Source organism: Hypanus sabinus, chromosome 6 (assembly GCF_030144855.1).
Source record: "Hypanus sabinus isolate sHypSab1 chromosome 6, sHypSab1.hap1, whole genome shotgun sequence".
Classification (NCBI taxonomy): Eukaryota; Metazoa; Chordata; class Chondrichthyes; order Myliobatiformes; family Dasyatidae; genus Hypanus; species Hypanus sabinus.
In genome coordinates this window covers 73119954-73137331 of record NC_082711.1, presented here as the reverse complement: position 1 = coordinate 73137331, position 17378 = coordinate 73119954, and the positions used below count along the sequence as shown (strand labels likewise).

The 17378-nt window shown below is 39.8% G+C and overlaps 1 protein-coding gene across 1 annotated transcript in view; it reads right to left on the bottom strand.

Annotated features, from left to right (window-relative positions):
* LOC132395162 (contactin-associated protein-like 2) overlaps window positions 1-17378 on the bottom strand; it is a 1263978-nt gene that overhangs the window by 63797 nt on the left and 1182803 nt on the right. Inside the window, exon 21 of the mRNA XM_059971460.1 lies at window positions 17026-17119. Coding sequence (XP_059827443.1) covers window positions 17026-17119 — 94 coding nt within the window. The remainder of the gene's footprint in view (window positions 1-17025; window positions 17120-17378) is intronic.

Genomic DNA, 17378 nt, shown 5'->3' with positions numbered 1-17378 from the left:
AGTGCATTTGGCTTCCTCACCACATATTCAACGTAGAAATTAACCTTTAGGGAATCCTGCACAATCCCTTTGCTCCTCAGATTTTAGTATTTTCTTTCCCGTTAGAAAATAGTCAACCCTTTCATTTCTTCTGCCGAAGTGCATGACCATACACTTCCTGACACTTCTTTGCCCATTCTCCTCATCTAACTGGGTCCTTCTGTAGTCTTTTACCTTACGGTTCTTTTACCTTAAGCTCTGTAATCAATTCCAGTTCATTGCACAACACCCAATCCAGAATAGCTGATCCTCTGGTTGGCTCAATAAAAAGCCATCTTGTAGGCATTCTAGAAATTCCCCATCTTGGAATCCTGCACCAAACTGTTTCTCCCAAAGTACCTGCATATTGAAATCCCCCAAGACTCTTGTAACATTGCCCTTTTGACATGCAATTTCTAGCTCCTTTTGTAACTTGTAGACCACATCCTTACTACTGTTTGGGGGTCAATATCTAATTCCCATTGAGGTCTTTTTACCATTGCAGTTTCTTAGCTTTATGCACAATGATTCAACATGTTCCGACTCTATGTCACTACTTTCTTATATCATTTGGTAAAAACGATTTAATTTCATTTTTTACCAACACAGCAATGCCAGCCCCTCTGTTTTCCTTTCGATAGAATATGTATCCTTGGACATTAACCTCCCAGGTATAATCTTCTTTAAGCCATGATACAGTGATGCCTACATCATCATATTTACCAGTTTGTAACTGTGCTACATGTTCATCAGCCTTATTCTGTATACTGCATGCATTCACATATTACACTTTTAGTCCTGAATTCACCTTTTTCAATGTTGTCCACCTTTTAAGTTACAATGTTGCACAGTCATCAGTCGGTCCTTGCTCGGAGTCTCACTACACATTGCCTCTTTTTTTAAACCAACTACCTCATCTTCAGCATTATTACTCTGGTTCTCAATCCCCAGCCAAATTCATTTACACCCTCCCAAACAACGCTAGCCAACTTAACCACAAGAATATTGGACTCCCTCAGGTTCAGGTATAACCCATCCCCTTCGTACAGGTCATACTTTCCCCAGAAGACATCCCAGTGATCCATAAATCTGAACCGCTGCACCCTGCACTTGTTTCTCAGTCACACATTCACTTGCCAGATCATCCTGTTCTTACCCTCAGTAGCACGTGGCACAGGCAGCAGTCCAGAGATTACTACCCTGGACATCCTGTTTCTCAGCTTTCTACCTAGCTCTCTAATATCCCTTTTCGGGACCTCGTCACCTACTTCATTGGTGCCAATATGTGCCAAGACTTCTGGCTGCTCAACTTCGCCCTTGAGAATGCCATGGACATGATCAGAGACATCCCTGTTCCTGGCACTGTGGAGGGAACATACCATCTGGGTGTCTCTATTGCACCCACAGAGTCTCATCTCTGGTTCTTAAATGAAGGAATCTCCTATCAACAATGCAGTCCTCTTTACCCCTCTGCACTTCTGAGCCACAGCACCAGACTCAGGGCCAGAGACCCAGTCAATGTGGCTCCACCAGTAGGTTGTCCCTCCAATAGTATCTAAAGTTGTATGCTTATAATAGAGGGAGAGTTGACTTCAGAAAACATTTGATTAAATTCAACATTTAATTTTTTTCTCTTTAAGAAATTGTCACATACCACAGTTCTATGAAGGAAAGGCTAATTCTCAGATTTTTACCTAAACATTAGGGTTGTCGGTTTTGAATTATAACCTCTCACAATCATAATTTGCCCTAACTAATATATTTATATTTATAATAAAGGGATGCAACATAAAAATATTAATTACTGTCATTAATAATAAATTTAGATATAATTCATATTTTCAACAAATGGACAGTAATTATTCAAATCTATTTCTTCTTTTAAGCTTTGTAACACTAGAAGTTTGCTATTAAAATCAATATATCTCTAATTAGTTTAGCCATAGGTTTGGCTAGTTGCAGTTGAACTCATTAATCTTCCTAACACAGCTTGCAAACTTTGGTCTGCTCAGCAAATTTTGCACCATTGGCAAGGAAACTTCTAGTAGAATTCCTGAAAAATAATAATAACAAAATAGGTTCTTCTGGTTCCCTACTAGTATTGCTGTTCCTTTTTTTCTTTCATAAAAGTGAACTGATTTTTCAATTCAGCTAAATTAACAACTCCACAAAAGTTAAAGATAAATATTAAAAGAGGTGAACCTCTTAATTTATGACATGCTTCAATGGAACACTTTAAATACAAACAAAATGTTATAAATCTAAAATACATTAAATCATTTAAAAATGGTTAAATATTAAAGGAAAACTCTAGATGGGTTTTAATGAGATTAATTCCTCACACTGTGTTGTTATTGCCAAGATGGAGCCTGGGTGGTGATGGTAGAGGGGCCTGGTTGTTGAGTGAGTAACTAGGTGATCAAGGAGGGCAGCACGGTGGTCCGGTGGGTGTGTGGACAAAAGGGCAGGATGAGTGATTTAGCAGGATGGTGGTCTGATGGATGGGAAGATGAAGGGACGGGATGGTGCTGGGTGAGTGCATGAGCATGGGGGTCAGGATGGCGATCTGGTGGGTGGATGAGAAGGTGGAGGAGACAGGTTGGATCTCACGCTGCACCTTAGACCACATCGGGTGTTCAGCACAGAAGGGGCGTGTGGTGGGAAAAGACCAAACAAACTGGGTAACACCAAGGTGCTGGCATGGAAATCTTGGGATAGTTTTCACTGATGCTTCATCACAACAACCAAGCCTCGGAGTCAGAAGACTATTTTCCATAGTGAAGTGATTTTTGGACTACACCTATCAGTAAAAGCAGCTAAAGCTCGTGACTAACCTTTCTGTAATCACAGTTACACTCTGACATTCTTAAAGAGAGGGTGGATTTTGAATTTCCAGAGAGAAGCCTTAGTGAAGTCCTAGTGTACAAGATGAAAGGCAAGTGTCAGTGGGTTGGCTGCAAGTGGCCATGGATGGCATAGAAAGTGCCTGACACTTGCTGAAGCTCAAGGTGAACACATAGCTTCTGCCTAAGCAGTAGAAGGCTTGCATCTCCGCACAAACTAACCACCTGTCAATTTGTGTTTCCCATATTGGCCCCATAATCCTTAAGACCAAACAAATTATCCTTGACTCCCAGGGGGCTGTCTAACAAGTCATGATTCTGTCTCGCCATTGGTGGCTCTGACTTGTAGGCCAGGGATTAGTTCAAGGTGTCACATACTTCCTACTTCTGAAATCTCATTCAGCCCTCTGAATATCTGTACACCACTAATTCCAGCCTTTTAATTGTCTCTGTCTGTATCGTTTCACCATTGGCAGCTGGTGTCAGAGGTGAATCAGGGATCCAGTGTGTGGAAATGAGTGAACTATCATTATGGTGAATTGAATGAAGCATTAAAACAGGACCTTCAGCTAATAGAAGGGAGAGCAGAAGCCAGGGACCTGGTGAGTGAAAGTTGATTGAAAACCAGGGCCTCAGTGTGCAAAAAGATGCATGAGAATGGGGCCTTGGTACATGAAAGATGGATTTCAAAATAGCCATATAGGAGATTACTGGAATTTAATTGTGTCTCCTTGTGTAACCCAGCATGAAACTTTCTTTGAAAGTGCACTTGTGGAGCACCTTAGGATGTTATGTTACTTTATATAGAAACATCTTTGAAGGCTTATAATTAGCTTTTAGGGCCTCTGCTTCTTTCCCAATAGATTTTCATCAACCAATTAATCACCAAAGTACTAAATATATCGAACGCTCCGACACAAAAAAATAAGATTCCTGCCTCAGTCAGGCACAGGCATTAACAGCAGGTTTAAATCTACTGTGCCTAGAAATAGATGAGCAAATCTAATTTTAGCTCCCATTCTGGTGAAAGGAGTAAGTTCTCCCTCTTAATATAAAACCTGATTAAGAATTGATTGGCAGTTGCGCCAAATGTTAATTGTTTTTCAAACAAGATGTTGTTAAAGTTACACAATGAGAATTTATCTCCAAAAGCCGAGGTTGAACAATGGAGGCTGGATCTCATTCTAGTGAGATTGTGCTGAGGGAGAAATGTTCGTCAGAAGAATTAATCAATGGATGACTGTAATAAGATATGGAACAGATTGAAAGGTTAAGTAGTCCTTTCTGGTATCATGTTTGTATCAAATCATCTTGTTTTACAATATGTAGGGAAAAGGTCTCTGATGTAGTAGAGCTCCTATGATCCAGGACAATAATCTTGGAACTTTGTTGATTCTGGACTAGATGATTCACTGGATTGCTGGATGTTACCCTTATTAAACCCCTATTTCACTTTATTTACATCCTACACTGCAGTGCAATACATTCTCCAGTGAACCCAGTAAGCTTAAATTAAATATGTTAGGGCGTTCAGAGGTCAAGGTGGAGGAAGTGGATTCAATCAGCATTGCTTTATCACTCTTAAAAATAGCCTTTCATAGGTCATACCTGGACTTCTTATATAATTCTCGATCTCTGGTCTCGAGTGCCTCAGATTTAGACCTCAGCAGACTATGGATCTCCTGGTTAATCCATGGCTCTTGGTTTTGGTATGTCTGGTATGTTCTCGAAGGAACACTCTAATCCACATAGGTCTTGATGATATCGGTAACAACTGTGGTGAATCCCTTCAGATTCTAAGATGCATCCCTGAGTATTGTAATGGTGAATTTCAATATGCAAGGGGATTGAGAAAATCATATTGGATCGCAAGAGAGGGAATTTGTTGAATGCCTATGAGATGGCTTTTTAGCGCAGCCTGTGCTTGAGCCTACTTGTGGGAAAGTCTATCTTAGATCGGGTGCCGTATAAAAACCTTTATCTTATTAGGGAGCTTAACATAAAGGAATCCTGTGGAGGGAGTGATCATAATATGATTGAGTTCATACTGCAGCTTGAGAGGGAGAAGCATAAGTGGAATAAAGGGAATTACAGAGGCTCGAGAGAGGAGCTTGCCCAGGTGGAGTGGAGGAGGATGATGGCAGAGCAGAGATGGCTGAAGTTTCTAGGAATAGTTCACAAGCTGCGGGATGTGTATGTCACACAGAGGAAGAAGTTCTCAAATGACAGGGATAGGCAACTGTGGCTGACAAGGGAAGTTAAGGACTGCATAAAAACCAAGGAAAGGGCATATAAGATAGCAAAAGTGAGTGGGAAGCTTTTAAAATACAACAAAAGGCAACTAAAAAATGCTATAAGTAGGAAAAAGATGAAATATGAGGGAAATATAGCCAATAATATAAAGCAGGATACCTAAAGTTTTTTTCAGTTATATAAAGAGTAAAAGGGAGGTGAGAGTTGATATTGGACCACTGGAAAATGATGCTGGTGAGGTAGTAATGGGGGGGGGGGGGGTAAAGAAATAGAAGGTGAACCTAATGTGTACTTTGCATCTGTCTTCACTGTGGAAGATGCTAAAAGTGTTCCAGAAGTCTGTGAGTGTCAGGGAGCTGGAGTGAGTGCCATTGCTATTACAGAGAAAAAAGTGCTAGGCAAACTGAAAGGACTTAAGGTGGATAAGCTTCCTGAACTAGATGGATTACATCCCAGAGTCTGGACAGAGGGCGCTGAAGAGATAATAGATGCAGTGATTATGATCTTTCAAAAATCACTTGATTCTGGCATGGTCCCGGAGGACTAGAAGATTGCAAATGTTACTCCACTTTTTAAGAAGAGAGGAAGGCTAAAGAAAGGAAATAAAAGGCCAGTTAGCTGAACCTCAGTGCTTGGGAAAGTGTTGGAGTCCATTATTAAGGATGAGGTTTCATTTTTCTTGGAAACTAATGATAAAATAAATCAAAATCATCATGGTTTCTGTGAAGGGAAATCTTGCCTGACAAATCAGTTAGAGTTCTTTGAGCAAGTAACAAGCAGAGTGGACAAAGGAGAGGCAGTGGATCTCATTACTTAGATTTTCAGAAGGCGTTTGATAAGGTGTCTCATATGAGGCTGCTTAACAAGATAAAATCCTCTGGCATTACAGGAAAGATACTGGCATGTATAGAGAAATGGCTGACAGGCAGGACGCAGTAATTGGGAATACGAGGGGCCTTTTCTGGTTGGCAGCCAGTGACTACTGGTGTCCCTTGGGGTCAGTATTGGGACCGCTACTTCTCACATTGTTTGTCAATGATTTGGATCATGGAATTGATACGAAGACAGATAGATGGGTAGGTAGTGCTCAGGAAGCAATGTGATTGCAGCAGGACTTAGGTAAATTTGAAGAATGGGAAAAAAGTGGTAGATGGAATACAGTGTTGGGAAATATATGATAATGATAAGGTAAAAGGGACAATAATGCAGACTACTATCTGAATGTGGAGAAGGTTCAAACATCAGAAATGCAGAGGGATTTGGGAATCTTCATGCAGGACTCCCAGAAGCTTCACTTACAGGTTGAGTCTGTATTAAAGAAGGCAAATGCAATGTTGGCATTTACTTCAAGGGGAATCGAATATAAAAGCAAGGAGGAAGTGCTGAGACTTCATAAGACACTAGTCTGGCCACTCTTGGAGTATTGTCAACGGAGTATTTTGGGTCCGGTATCTCAGAAAGGACATGTTGTCTTCGTTCCAGAGGAGGTTTATGAGAATGATTCCAAGAATGAAGGGGTTAACATATGAGGAGTGTTTGGCAGCTTTGGGCCTGTACTCACTAGAATTTGGAAGAATGTGGGGGGGATCTCATTGAAACCTACTGAATGTTGAAAGGACTAGATAGGGTAGATGTGGAGAGGATGTTTCCTATGGTGGGGTTATCAGGAACTAGAGGGCACAGCCTCAAAATTGATGGGTTAGCTTTTAGAACAGAGGTAAGGAGGAATTTTTTTAGCCCGAGAGTAGTGAAGTTATGGAATGCATTGCCACAGACTGCAGTGGAGGCCAAGACGGAAGTTGATAGTTTTCAGATCGGTCAGGGCATCAAAGGGTATGGTGAGAAGGCAGATGTATGGGGTTGAGTGGTATCCAGGATCAGCCATGATGGAATTACGGAGCATACTCCATGGACTGAATTGCCTAATTCTGCTCCTATGTCTTATGGTCTAACGATAGAGAAGGGATCCGGGTGGGCTGTTTTGTGACTGCTGATCACAGTGCTGGGCTCCTCCATTGGTTGCCTGATGCCGGCTTGAGGTGGAATGTACACCACTACCAGGATGATAGTGCCTCATCATGGCGGATAAAAGGAATCGCATTTGACCGCTAGGTGTTCCAGCTTGAGTGAGCAGGACTGAACCAGGTCTGCCATGTCGGTGCACCACAATGAGTTTATCATAAAACATACATTAAAGCAAAGGCAGGTCTTCATCACTTCCTTGCAAAACCTGTTCTTCTAAGGTATCATTCCTGCCTTCGGTCCACATATAACGTCTGCTGTCTGAAGACTCACTCGACATGATCCTTCTCTCTTTTATGTTAATCTCAGGGTATGCCGAAGGTAATCATGGGAAATTTCAACTTTAACATTAGCCACAAGGATCTTTACAGACCTGGCAATACACCTCGTTCCAATGAATAAATCCAGTTGTATTTGAATAGATTTTTAGCTAGAGCAGACCAGGAGGCCAACTGAACTTGATTGATAACCCAGTTGTAGAGTATGTGAACTCCTCCCAGGTGAGTGTGGCTAACTCAGTGGCACAGGAATAGCACTATTAACTATCACTACAGTCTTACATGGTTTTAAATAGCGCATTAATGTTTCTAAGCAACTTCTGTTTTTGCTTGAAAAAAAAGGATTTTGTTTTTAGTTTTGAAATGAGTTAACCGGGAGAGAAAAAAAATCTGTTTGAAAGGAAAAGTTGACCGAAAGGTTCAGGGTAAACACTGCTGCTCTGCAGATCTGGATTTTGACTCAGTATGTTGCCTTGTCGCATATTCTCCCTTTGGTTGTGGTCTACGACTTGAAAAGTTCACTTTGTTTTCCTTCCAACAGTATTTCCAATACATTCTATTTCTGTTCTCCCTATTATCATTTGGGTTTCCCCCAGGTACTATAACTTCCTCTCACTTCCCAAACGCATGCTGGCAGGTTAATTGGTTACTCTTTTAATTGGTCTTTCAATTACTCCTCATTTCAGGGCCATGGCAAAAGAATCAAAGGGTTATGTCAGACAGGCATGTCAGAGAGAAAAAGGTCCAAGGAAATGGTGGGGTATTGGGACTGATAGGTTTGTTCTGCTGGGTTGAATGGCCTCCTTCTGTATTGGAGACAAAACTAAATGGAATAGAAAAGCATTATGGAAATATAAATTCAAGTTGCTGGACCAAATATAAATTGGCCAAAGACCATTCAGATCTATTGCCAGGAAACATTGATTCACAATAAGTGTGATCCCTTAATTTCTCATCAGGTAACAAAGGAGAAATGCCCTGAAATAATTCAAGGGGCAGACGAATGCTGTGATGAATGCCCATAGTTTCCTTGGTATTGGTGGCTGGATGGGATGAATGGCCTTCCTCATCTGTAACTGTATTTGTGATGCTTCACACAAGTTAATTAATCATCCCTGCTGCTTCCCAGAGCAAAGAGTAGAAATTTCACATTTAATTTGCAATGATCCATGTATTGAAATGTAAAAATACCTTCAGTATAATCGGAATTAAATGGAATAGCCAGCGTATATTCTGAACTTTCAATAAATGATTATCGTGATGGAAGTCAATTGTAAAATCCAGTCTTTATTGGGTGAGTTTAAGGCAGTGTTTTCATATTTCAGGGAGAGAAACCTTTAAAACTTTATTTAGCCATGTCCTTATAAACTTACTTTTGGCTTTGACAGGATACCAAAAGCTTTCAGATATATAAAGAACACAAGAGAGGTGAGAGTAGATGTAGGACTACTGGAACATGACAATGGAGAGGTAGTAATGGGGAACAAGGAAATGGCAGATGAACTGAATAAGTACTTTGCATCAGTCGTTGCTATGGAAGACAATAGCAGTATGCTAGAGGTTCAAAAGTGTTAGAGAACAGATGTGAATGTAATTGCTGCTACTAAGGAGAAGGTGCTTGGGAAGCTGAAAAGCCAGAAGGTAGATAAGTCACGTGGACCAGATGGACTACACCCCAGGGTTCTGAAAGTGGTAGCTGAAGAGATTGTGGGAGTATTAGTAATGATCTTTCAAGAATCACTAGATTCTGGCATGGTTCCAGAGGACTGGAAAATTGCAAATGACATTCCGTACTTTAAGAAGGCAGAAGAAAGGAAATTGCAAGCCCGTTAGCCTGACCGCAGTGGTTGGAAATATGTTGGAGTTGATTGTTAAGGGAGACCTTTCAGGGTGTTTGGAGGCACAGGGTAAAATAGGCCAAAGTCAGCATGGTTGCCTTAAGGGAAAATCTTACCTGACAAATCTGTTAGAATACTTTAGGAAATAACAAGCAAGATAGACAAAGGAGAATGGAGAATGTTACCTACTTGGATTTTCAGAAGGCCTTTGACAAGGTTCCGCACACGAGACTGCTTAGCAAGATAAGAGCTCATGGTATTACAGAGAAGTTACTAGCATGGATAGAGCATTGTCTGATTGGCAGGAGGCAAAGGATGGGAATAAAAGGAGCTTTTTATGATTGGTTGCTGGTGACAAGTGGTATTCCACAGGGTTCTGTGTTGGGAATGATTCTTTTTACTTTGTATGTCAATGATTTGGATGATGGAATGTATGGTTTTCTGGCCAGGTTTACAGATGATACAAAGATCAATGGAGGGGCAGGTAGGGTTGAGAAAGCAGGAAGGTTGCAGAAGAACTTAGATAGATTAGGAGAATGGGCAAAGAAATGGCAGATGGAATACAGTGTGGGAAGTGTATGGCCATGCACTTTGGAAGAAGAAGTGAAAGGTTGACTATTTTATAAATGGAGAGAAAATTCAAAAATCTGAGGCACAAAGGGACTTAGGAGTCCTCATGAAGGGTTCCCTAAAGTTAACTTCCAGGTTGAGTAAGTGATGTGGGAGGCAAATGAAACGTGAGCATTCATTTTGAGAGGACTAGAATATAAAAAAAAGATGTAATGTTGAAGCTTTATAAAGCACTGATGAGGTCTCACTTAGAGTATTGTGAGCAGTTTTGGGTCCCTTTTTTAAGAAAGGATGAGAGGGTTCAAAGGAGGTTTAAGAGAATGCTTCTGGGAAGAGAAGGTATTCATATGAGGAGCATTTGTTGGCTCTAGGTCTATACTCCATGGAATTTAGAAGAATGTGGTTGGGGGGGGGGGTGGGTGATCTCATTGAATTGTATCGAAATTTGAAAGGTCTATATTTAGTGGATTTGGAGAGCATGTGTCCTTTAGTAGGGGAGTCTAGGAACAGAATAGAGAGATATTTACTTAGAACAGAGATGAGGAGGAGTTTCTTTAGGCAGAGGGTGGTAAATCCATGGAATTTGTCGCCGCAGGTGACCGTGGAGGCCAGGTCGTTGAGCGTATTTAACGTGAAGGTTGATAGATTCTTGATTAGTCAGGGTGTAAAAGGTTAAGGAAGGAAGTAATGAGAATGGGGTTGAGAGGGAAATGGATCAAATGGTTGAGTAGATCCGATGAGCCGAATTACCTAATTCTGCTCCTATGTCTTTTGGCCTCATGGTCATTTTTTCTGGCTGATATAATTTATTGTTACTAGTCAAAAAAGATGCAACTTAGTGTTCTGTGTTTAGTGTGCTTCTCAAGGTACTTTGGACTTGCATAGTAGGAGTGCAGTACTCAGCTGACTGATAAGATTAATAAGTCCGGCAGGAAGTCACTGATAATCTCAAACTGTAAAGTGATTACATTTCCCTTGCATCTCATCGTACAACATTAATCACATCAAATAAATGATTATGTTAAATTGTAAGCCCTTAGTGGTTGAAAGTGTGAATAAATTTACAAAATTTAAAACTTGCACCATTCTTTTTGAATTTAGAGAACCAATATAGGATAGGTGAATCTCGATTAATAATAAGAGTAAGGCTCATCTAATTCAACAGCTATGTTCCTGGGATGCATTAAACAATGAAAATAAGCTTTTTGTCTGATCAAGCAATTGACTCTGAATTCATTAAACCATACCGAGATAGCAAATAGAAGAAAAGGGAAGTGCTGGAAAGAGTTAAGATCCCAAATCACCATTTGCCACCCATGCATTCCACAGCTATTATTTGTAATGTCTCCATTTACTACATTATCAAAATTCATCCAACTCTTTGAAAAATATCTAAGTAATCCAAGTGAACCAAGTGACCATATTCCCAAGAAGTTTTTCCCACTTAGTCAATGAAGTAATATATTGCAGATGAACTTTGGGTTGATCCTGAAGTAATGTGTGACTTTGTCCCTTGGTGCCACAGTTGTGGAAAAGGCGAAACAGCTTGCCACGAATATATTACTGAATTCATTTATAAGTCTAAAAAGCAACTACTGTATCCCCACTGAATCTCATTTTCTATGGAAACATTCGCAATTTACAAAATTGATCACCATGAGTTAACACCTTCATCCACTCAAACGTTCTGTTATTGCTCCCGTCCACAGCCAAGTGCTCTCCACTCAGCATCATTGCATTTTCAGAAGATGCGGTACTTTTAAAGTAAAAATAATTTTACAGGTCACAATCAGCTAAATATGTCGCGGGGTTCAATAGTCCACTAATGTTTACAAAAACTAGTAAATGACAAAACAGTTTGAATGTACAAGCAGCAGAGGGCACTCTTTCCATACAGCATCTCCCTAATAGATTCATTAACTGCTTTGCAACAAGCATGCAATTGTTGCACCTGGTATTGATTTTTTATAAATCAGAGGAAACATCAAAGAAATCATATGAAAGGATTTAAGAGACATGTGAAATTCAAACTCTTCAGTCATCTTTATCTTCCAATGTGTTCTTTGTCTATTTTCATTCTCCAACTAATCTGTTCCTGTCATTCTATGAATAAAATCTGCAGGACTGAAGGCAGCAACCAAACAATTACGGTACTATCACATTCATAGCACTTGTATACATTTCTCTAAAACAAGTCCTTGAAACAAATTCATTTGACTCACTCTATAAACTTAACGTCTGAAAGACAAACACTTAGTTTATTCCCCCCTTTGAAAAGAGGCACATAAATTTGCACAGATTTCCACTCTTCAAAAAGGAAGAGAGGCAGAAGAAAGGAAACTATAGGCCAGTGGTTGGAAAGATTTTAGAGTTGATTGTTAAGAATGTGGTTTTGGGGTACTTGGAGGCACGTGATTAAAAAGTCCACAGTCAGTATGGTTTCCTCAAGGGGAAATCCTGTCAGAAAAATCTGTTGGAATTCTTTGAAGAAGTAACAAGCAGGATAGACAAAGGAGAATTGGTTGATGTTGTGTGCTTAGATTTTCAGAAGGCCTTTAACAAGGTGCCACCCTTGTTTAACAAGCTGTTCAACAAGCTACAAGCCCATTGTATTACAGGAAAGATACTAGCATGGATAAAGCAGTGGTTGATTGGTAGGAGGTGTGGTGAACTATGTGCCTGTCTGGACACGCCCCCTGCTGACTGCTCCTGTGGCTCCTCCCACAGGCCCCTGTATAAAGGCGATCTGAGGCCAGGTCATAGTATGATGGACACTCACTCCTGGTTCCTTCTTCCAGTCAATAAAAGCCGATATCTCGCCTTATGTCTCAGTGTGAGTTATTGATGGTGCATCAGGAGGTATAAAGGGAGCCTTTTCTGGTTGGCTACCAGATGACTAGTGTGTCTGTGTTGGAACAATTCTTTTTATGTTATTTATCGATGATTTGGATGATAGAATTGAGGGCTTTTTTGCAAAGTTTGCAGATAGGTAGAGGGGTAAGTAGGTTTGAAGAAAAGAGGCGCTACAGAAGGACTTAAACAGATTAGGAGAATGGGCAAAGAAGTGGCAGATGGAGTACAGTGTTGGGAAGTGTATGGTCATGCACTTTGGCAGAAGAGATGAGGGATTGACTATTTTCTAAAATACAAGAATTTGAGGTGCAAAGGGATTTGGGAGTGCTTGTGCAGGATTACCTAAAGGTTAATTTGCAGATTGAGTCTGTGGCAAGGAAGTCAACTGTGATGTTAGCATTCATTTCAAGAGGGCTAGAAAATAAAAGCAAAGATGTAATGATGAGACTTTATAAAGTACTGGTGAGGCCTCATTTGTAATATTGTGAGCAGTTTTGGGCCCCTTATCTTAGAAAGGATGTGCTGAAAGGATTCAAAGGAGGTTCATGAAAATGATTCCAGGATTGATTGGCTTGTCATATGATGAGTGTTTGATGGCTCTGGGTCTGCATTCACTGAAGTTCAGAAGAATGATAGGTGACCTCATTGAAACCTATCAAATGGTGAAAGGCCTTTGATAGAGTGGATGTGGAGAGAATGTTTCCTATGGTGGAAGTATCCAAGACCAGAGGACACAGCCTCAAAATAGAGGCATGTGCTTTTAGAATGGAAAAGTGGAGGAATTCCTTTAGCAGAGTTTGGTGAATTGGTAGAACTTGTTTCCACAGGCAATTGTGGAGGCAAGTCTTTATGCATATTTAAGACAGAGTTTGATAGGTTCTTGATTGGTTAGGGCATGAAGCATTATGGGAAGAAGGCAGGAGACTGGGGCTGAGAGGAAAAATGGATCATTCATGATGAAATGGTGGAGCAGACTCGATGGGCCAAATGGCCTAATTCTGCTCCTGTATCTTATGGTCTTACCTCCGGAGAAAATACTCAGCAGCATCTTGCCAGCTTTTGGCCCTCTGCCACCATACTTCAAATGGAATTGTTATTTCTACAGTACTTTATAGGAAGACACAGCGGGTATTTGGAAAAATTCTAGGAAACTTAGCAAAGCCAACATGGTTTTGTGAAAAGAAAGATATCCAGTAAGATGGCAGCATGCTTGGATGCAGTTGCCTCTCTAGGTCCAACCAAAGGTGTGATTGTTCATCTTTTATGTCTTTTTTATGATCACAATACTCAAGAACAGCAAGTTCTGCAGATGTACCCCACTGGCGAGTTGCTGGACTTCTTGCGCACCATGTTTCAGCCTGCTTCGGCAACCCAAGGAAGAAAGTGTCAGGGCAGTGTGCAGAGGTGGTGTGTGATACACTGGACGCAGTAGGATGTTTTTGTTGTGATCCCAAGAGCCTGTAGGATATTGGTAATGTAGAATACTGTGAGTCAGATTCACTGGTTCATCAGTGAGACCGACAGCTGGGGAGCTGAGTGGCCTCGGCTGTGGCATAGACAAGACCCTCATTTATGCCTCAGGGTCACCTGGTGTAGTGGCTGTGTGCCACTGGATTCCACACCCTTCCCATTGGTGCTGCCCTCTGGTGTTCGCTCAGTGGGATTACCTTTGTCTGCAGCTGTACTGTGTGATATGAGGAACTACTGTAGGCTGTTCTTGCAGAAACATGGCTCCAGGACAACATGCAAGCACCATCATTCTACAGGTTGTGACACTCAGGGACTCGGGCTATGTTATGATATTTAAAATTTATTTTGTAACTGTATGCTTTTCTGCTTTCATTATTATGTGTGCTGTGTTTGCTGTGTGTGACTGTTGGTGCTGTGTTTTGCACTTAGGCCCCAGAGGAATGCTGTTTCGTTTGGCTATATTTGTGTCTATGGTTGAATGACAATTAAATGTGCACTTGTAATATGTTCTTGGTCAAGGGAACCAGATGGATGTGCTCGGATTTCCAGAAGATATTTTCTGATGAGAGGCTGCATCAAAGGTTATTGTAGAAAGTAAAAGTTCAGGGTGTAGGATGTAATATATTGGCCTAGATAATAGGAAACAGAAAAACTATACATGATTTCTTCACCAGGTTGGCAAAATGTGATGTGTGGTGTGCCACAAGTATTGGCACTGGAGCCTGAAATTTTAAGAACGATGTAAATGTTTTGGATATTGACAGTAGGGTTGCTGAATGGCATAATGATGGATGGAAAAGTAAGTAGTGGAGAGGATACATGTAGGCTACTAAGGGATACAGATAGGTTAAATGTGTGGGAGAGAACTAGTAAATGTAATATAATGAGGAAAATGTGAAATTAATCATTTTGCAAGAATAATGAAAAAAAGAAGCACATCGTTTAAATGGTACAAATTGACAGTCCTGAGATGCAGAGGATTCTGGTACATTATTTGCAAAAAGCTCGTTAGAACTCAGATGTGGTAGGTTAATTAAGAAAAATAACAGAATGATGTTATTACTTCTGCACATTGGTTGTCTTTTGCTCAATCAATAAATTTACTTTGAAATTTGAAATTTATTCATTGTTTGGGGAATTACTTATAAGAATGGGGAGGTTATGCTATCGTTCCAAAAGGCAGTAGTGAGACCATAACTGGAGTACTTTATGTTATATTGGTTTTCTTAATCAATGAATAATGTTAATGTATTGGAAATAGTTCAGTGACAGTTAACTAACTTGTTACCTGGAATGTCCTGTGATACTGGGGTGTCCTATAGGGAAAGCCTGGTTAGGCTAGGACTACTCCTGCTGGAGTTTAGAAGAGTAAAGGACTTCTGACTTGAATCTATCATCTCCTGAAATGTTTTGACAGCGTGAATGTGGAGAGGATCTTTCCTGTGGTAGGAGAATCTAGAAACAGGGATTATTGTACAAAATAAAGGGTTAGCAATTTAAGACAAAAACGAGTTGATTTTTTTTTCAGAGTGCTGTGATTCTTTTCCTCAAAGGATAGAGTAATTAGGATGTGAAAGGTTTCGATGGGTAGATTGAAATATACAGTGAGGTCAAGCATAATCTTTCTAAATGGTAAAACAGATGTGAGGGGCCAAGTTGCCTACTTCTGTCCTCAATTACTTTGTTTATTTCAGTGACTACTTCAAATGCCTCAGACACTGATGATGAAATGGGTTTGGACCAGTGCAAGCTTGAGCTTCCTCTCACAAAGATGCTGAGGCCAAGATTGGGACTTTAGTTCCATAGAACAAACCAGAAGCCAAGCTTGGGACTATCTCTCTTCATATTACTTAGTTCAAAATGTAAACAAAAATCTGTGTCAAAAATGCCTTTTTTATTAGCAGAAATTTTGAATCCCTAGGCACTGTTACATCACTAAGCAGGGGCCATGATGAATAGGAATATCTCATTAATCACTAACCACTGAGTCAGCAATGGAAAATGAACACTTGGTTTCTCTGATTCAATACCACCTTTCTTATAATTATTATCTTGGTTATAATAAAACTTCCCATTGTGCTAATACTGATTTGGAAGGAAAGAAATCTCATCTGGCATGGAAAATATGCTTTGTATTCTGCCAGTGAGCATAATTTAATGTCAGTAGATTAATCTACAGGATCAAAGTGAAGAAATATAAATCACTTGATATTTAAATATAAGTTGAATAACAATGTTCTTCAGATTCTTGAGGTTTGAACTCAGACCAATTTTGATCTCATAAATTGTGATTACTCTTAAATCAGAAGTCTAAAGTATTAGTCTCTCACACAGCTCTGATGGTATATTACTGGTTGCGTTTCATGTAGTTTTGAGCTCAGTCCAAGCCAAAACTGAAAGTTAAACCCATCCTCTTAACCTCTGCCAAACATGGCATTACTCTGAGGACTTCCTTCTGCCATTGTTGCCACATTTCTTACTCTGTTTCCTTTATTATAAACTTTACACTATAAAGTCTGGTGGTATTTTCTTTAATATACTATGCTTGATGTACATTAGTAATGAACTGGTCTTTAGTTTATCCCATCAGTAAAATAAAAGGAGATTGTTAGAAGACAGATCACACTTTGTCCTTTTCTTGGGACTAGACACTGATTTCTTATAGAATATTATGCATTTTTACAGATTCTTAGTAACTTTTGGTGCAAGTTACTGACAAGATGTAAAAAACACCACAGGAATCAAGGAAGTTCTGGTCAATTGCTTTATTATTATACCTTACCCCAGAAATGGTTAGTTTAACAATATTAAAAACTTGTGTTTTTGGAAATTAATCTCTACTTACCCAATGTTTTCTTTTGGAAATTAATCTATACTTACCCACTACTCTTCCCAGGAACAGGGTCTTCAAAGAGTTAAACTTGATATCTGAACTTGCTGGAAGGCTATAAGGAACTGGTGGATAATGATCCAGCTGAGCAAAGAATAAAGAAATATATCTTTAAAAAATACAGGCATTATAAAAAATTTAAATATTAGTTTGTATGAGATCACTTAAATTACCAACTCCTTTTCAAATCAGAGAAACTTAAATGTGTAGCTTGTGCTAAAACTTTAATACCTACTGTATAATGCTAAATCTATAACTAACATTTAGTTCTATTGATTGAATGAATGGACTGAGAAACCTGATAACAATCCAGTGTTGAAAGATGCTGAATAATTTTTGGAAG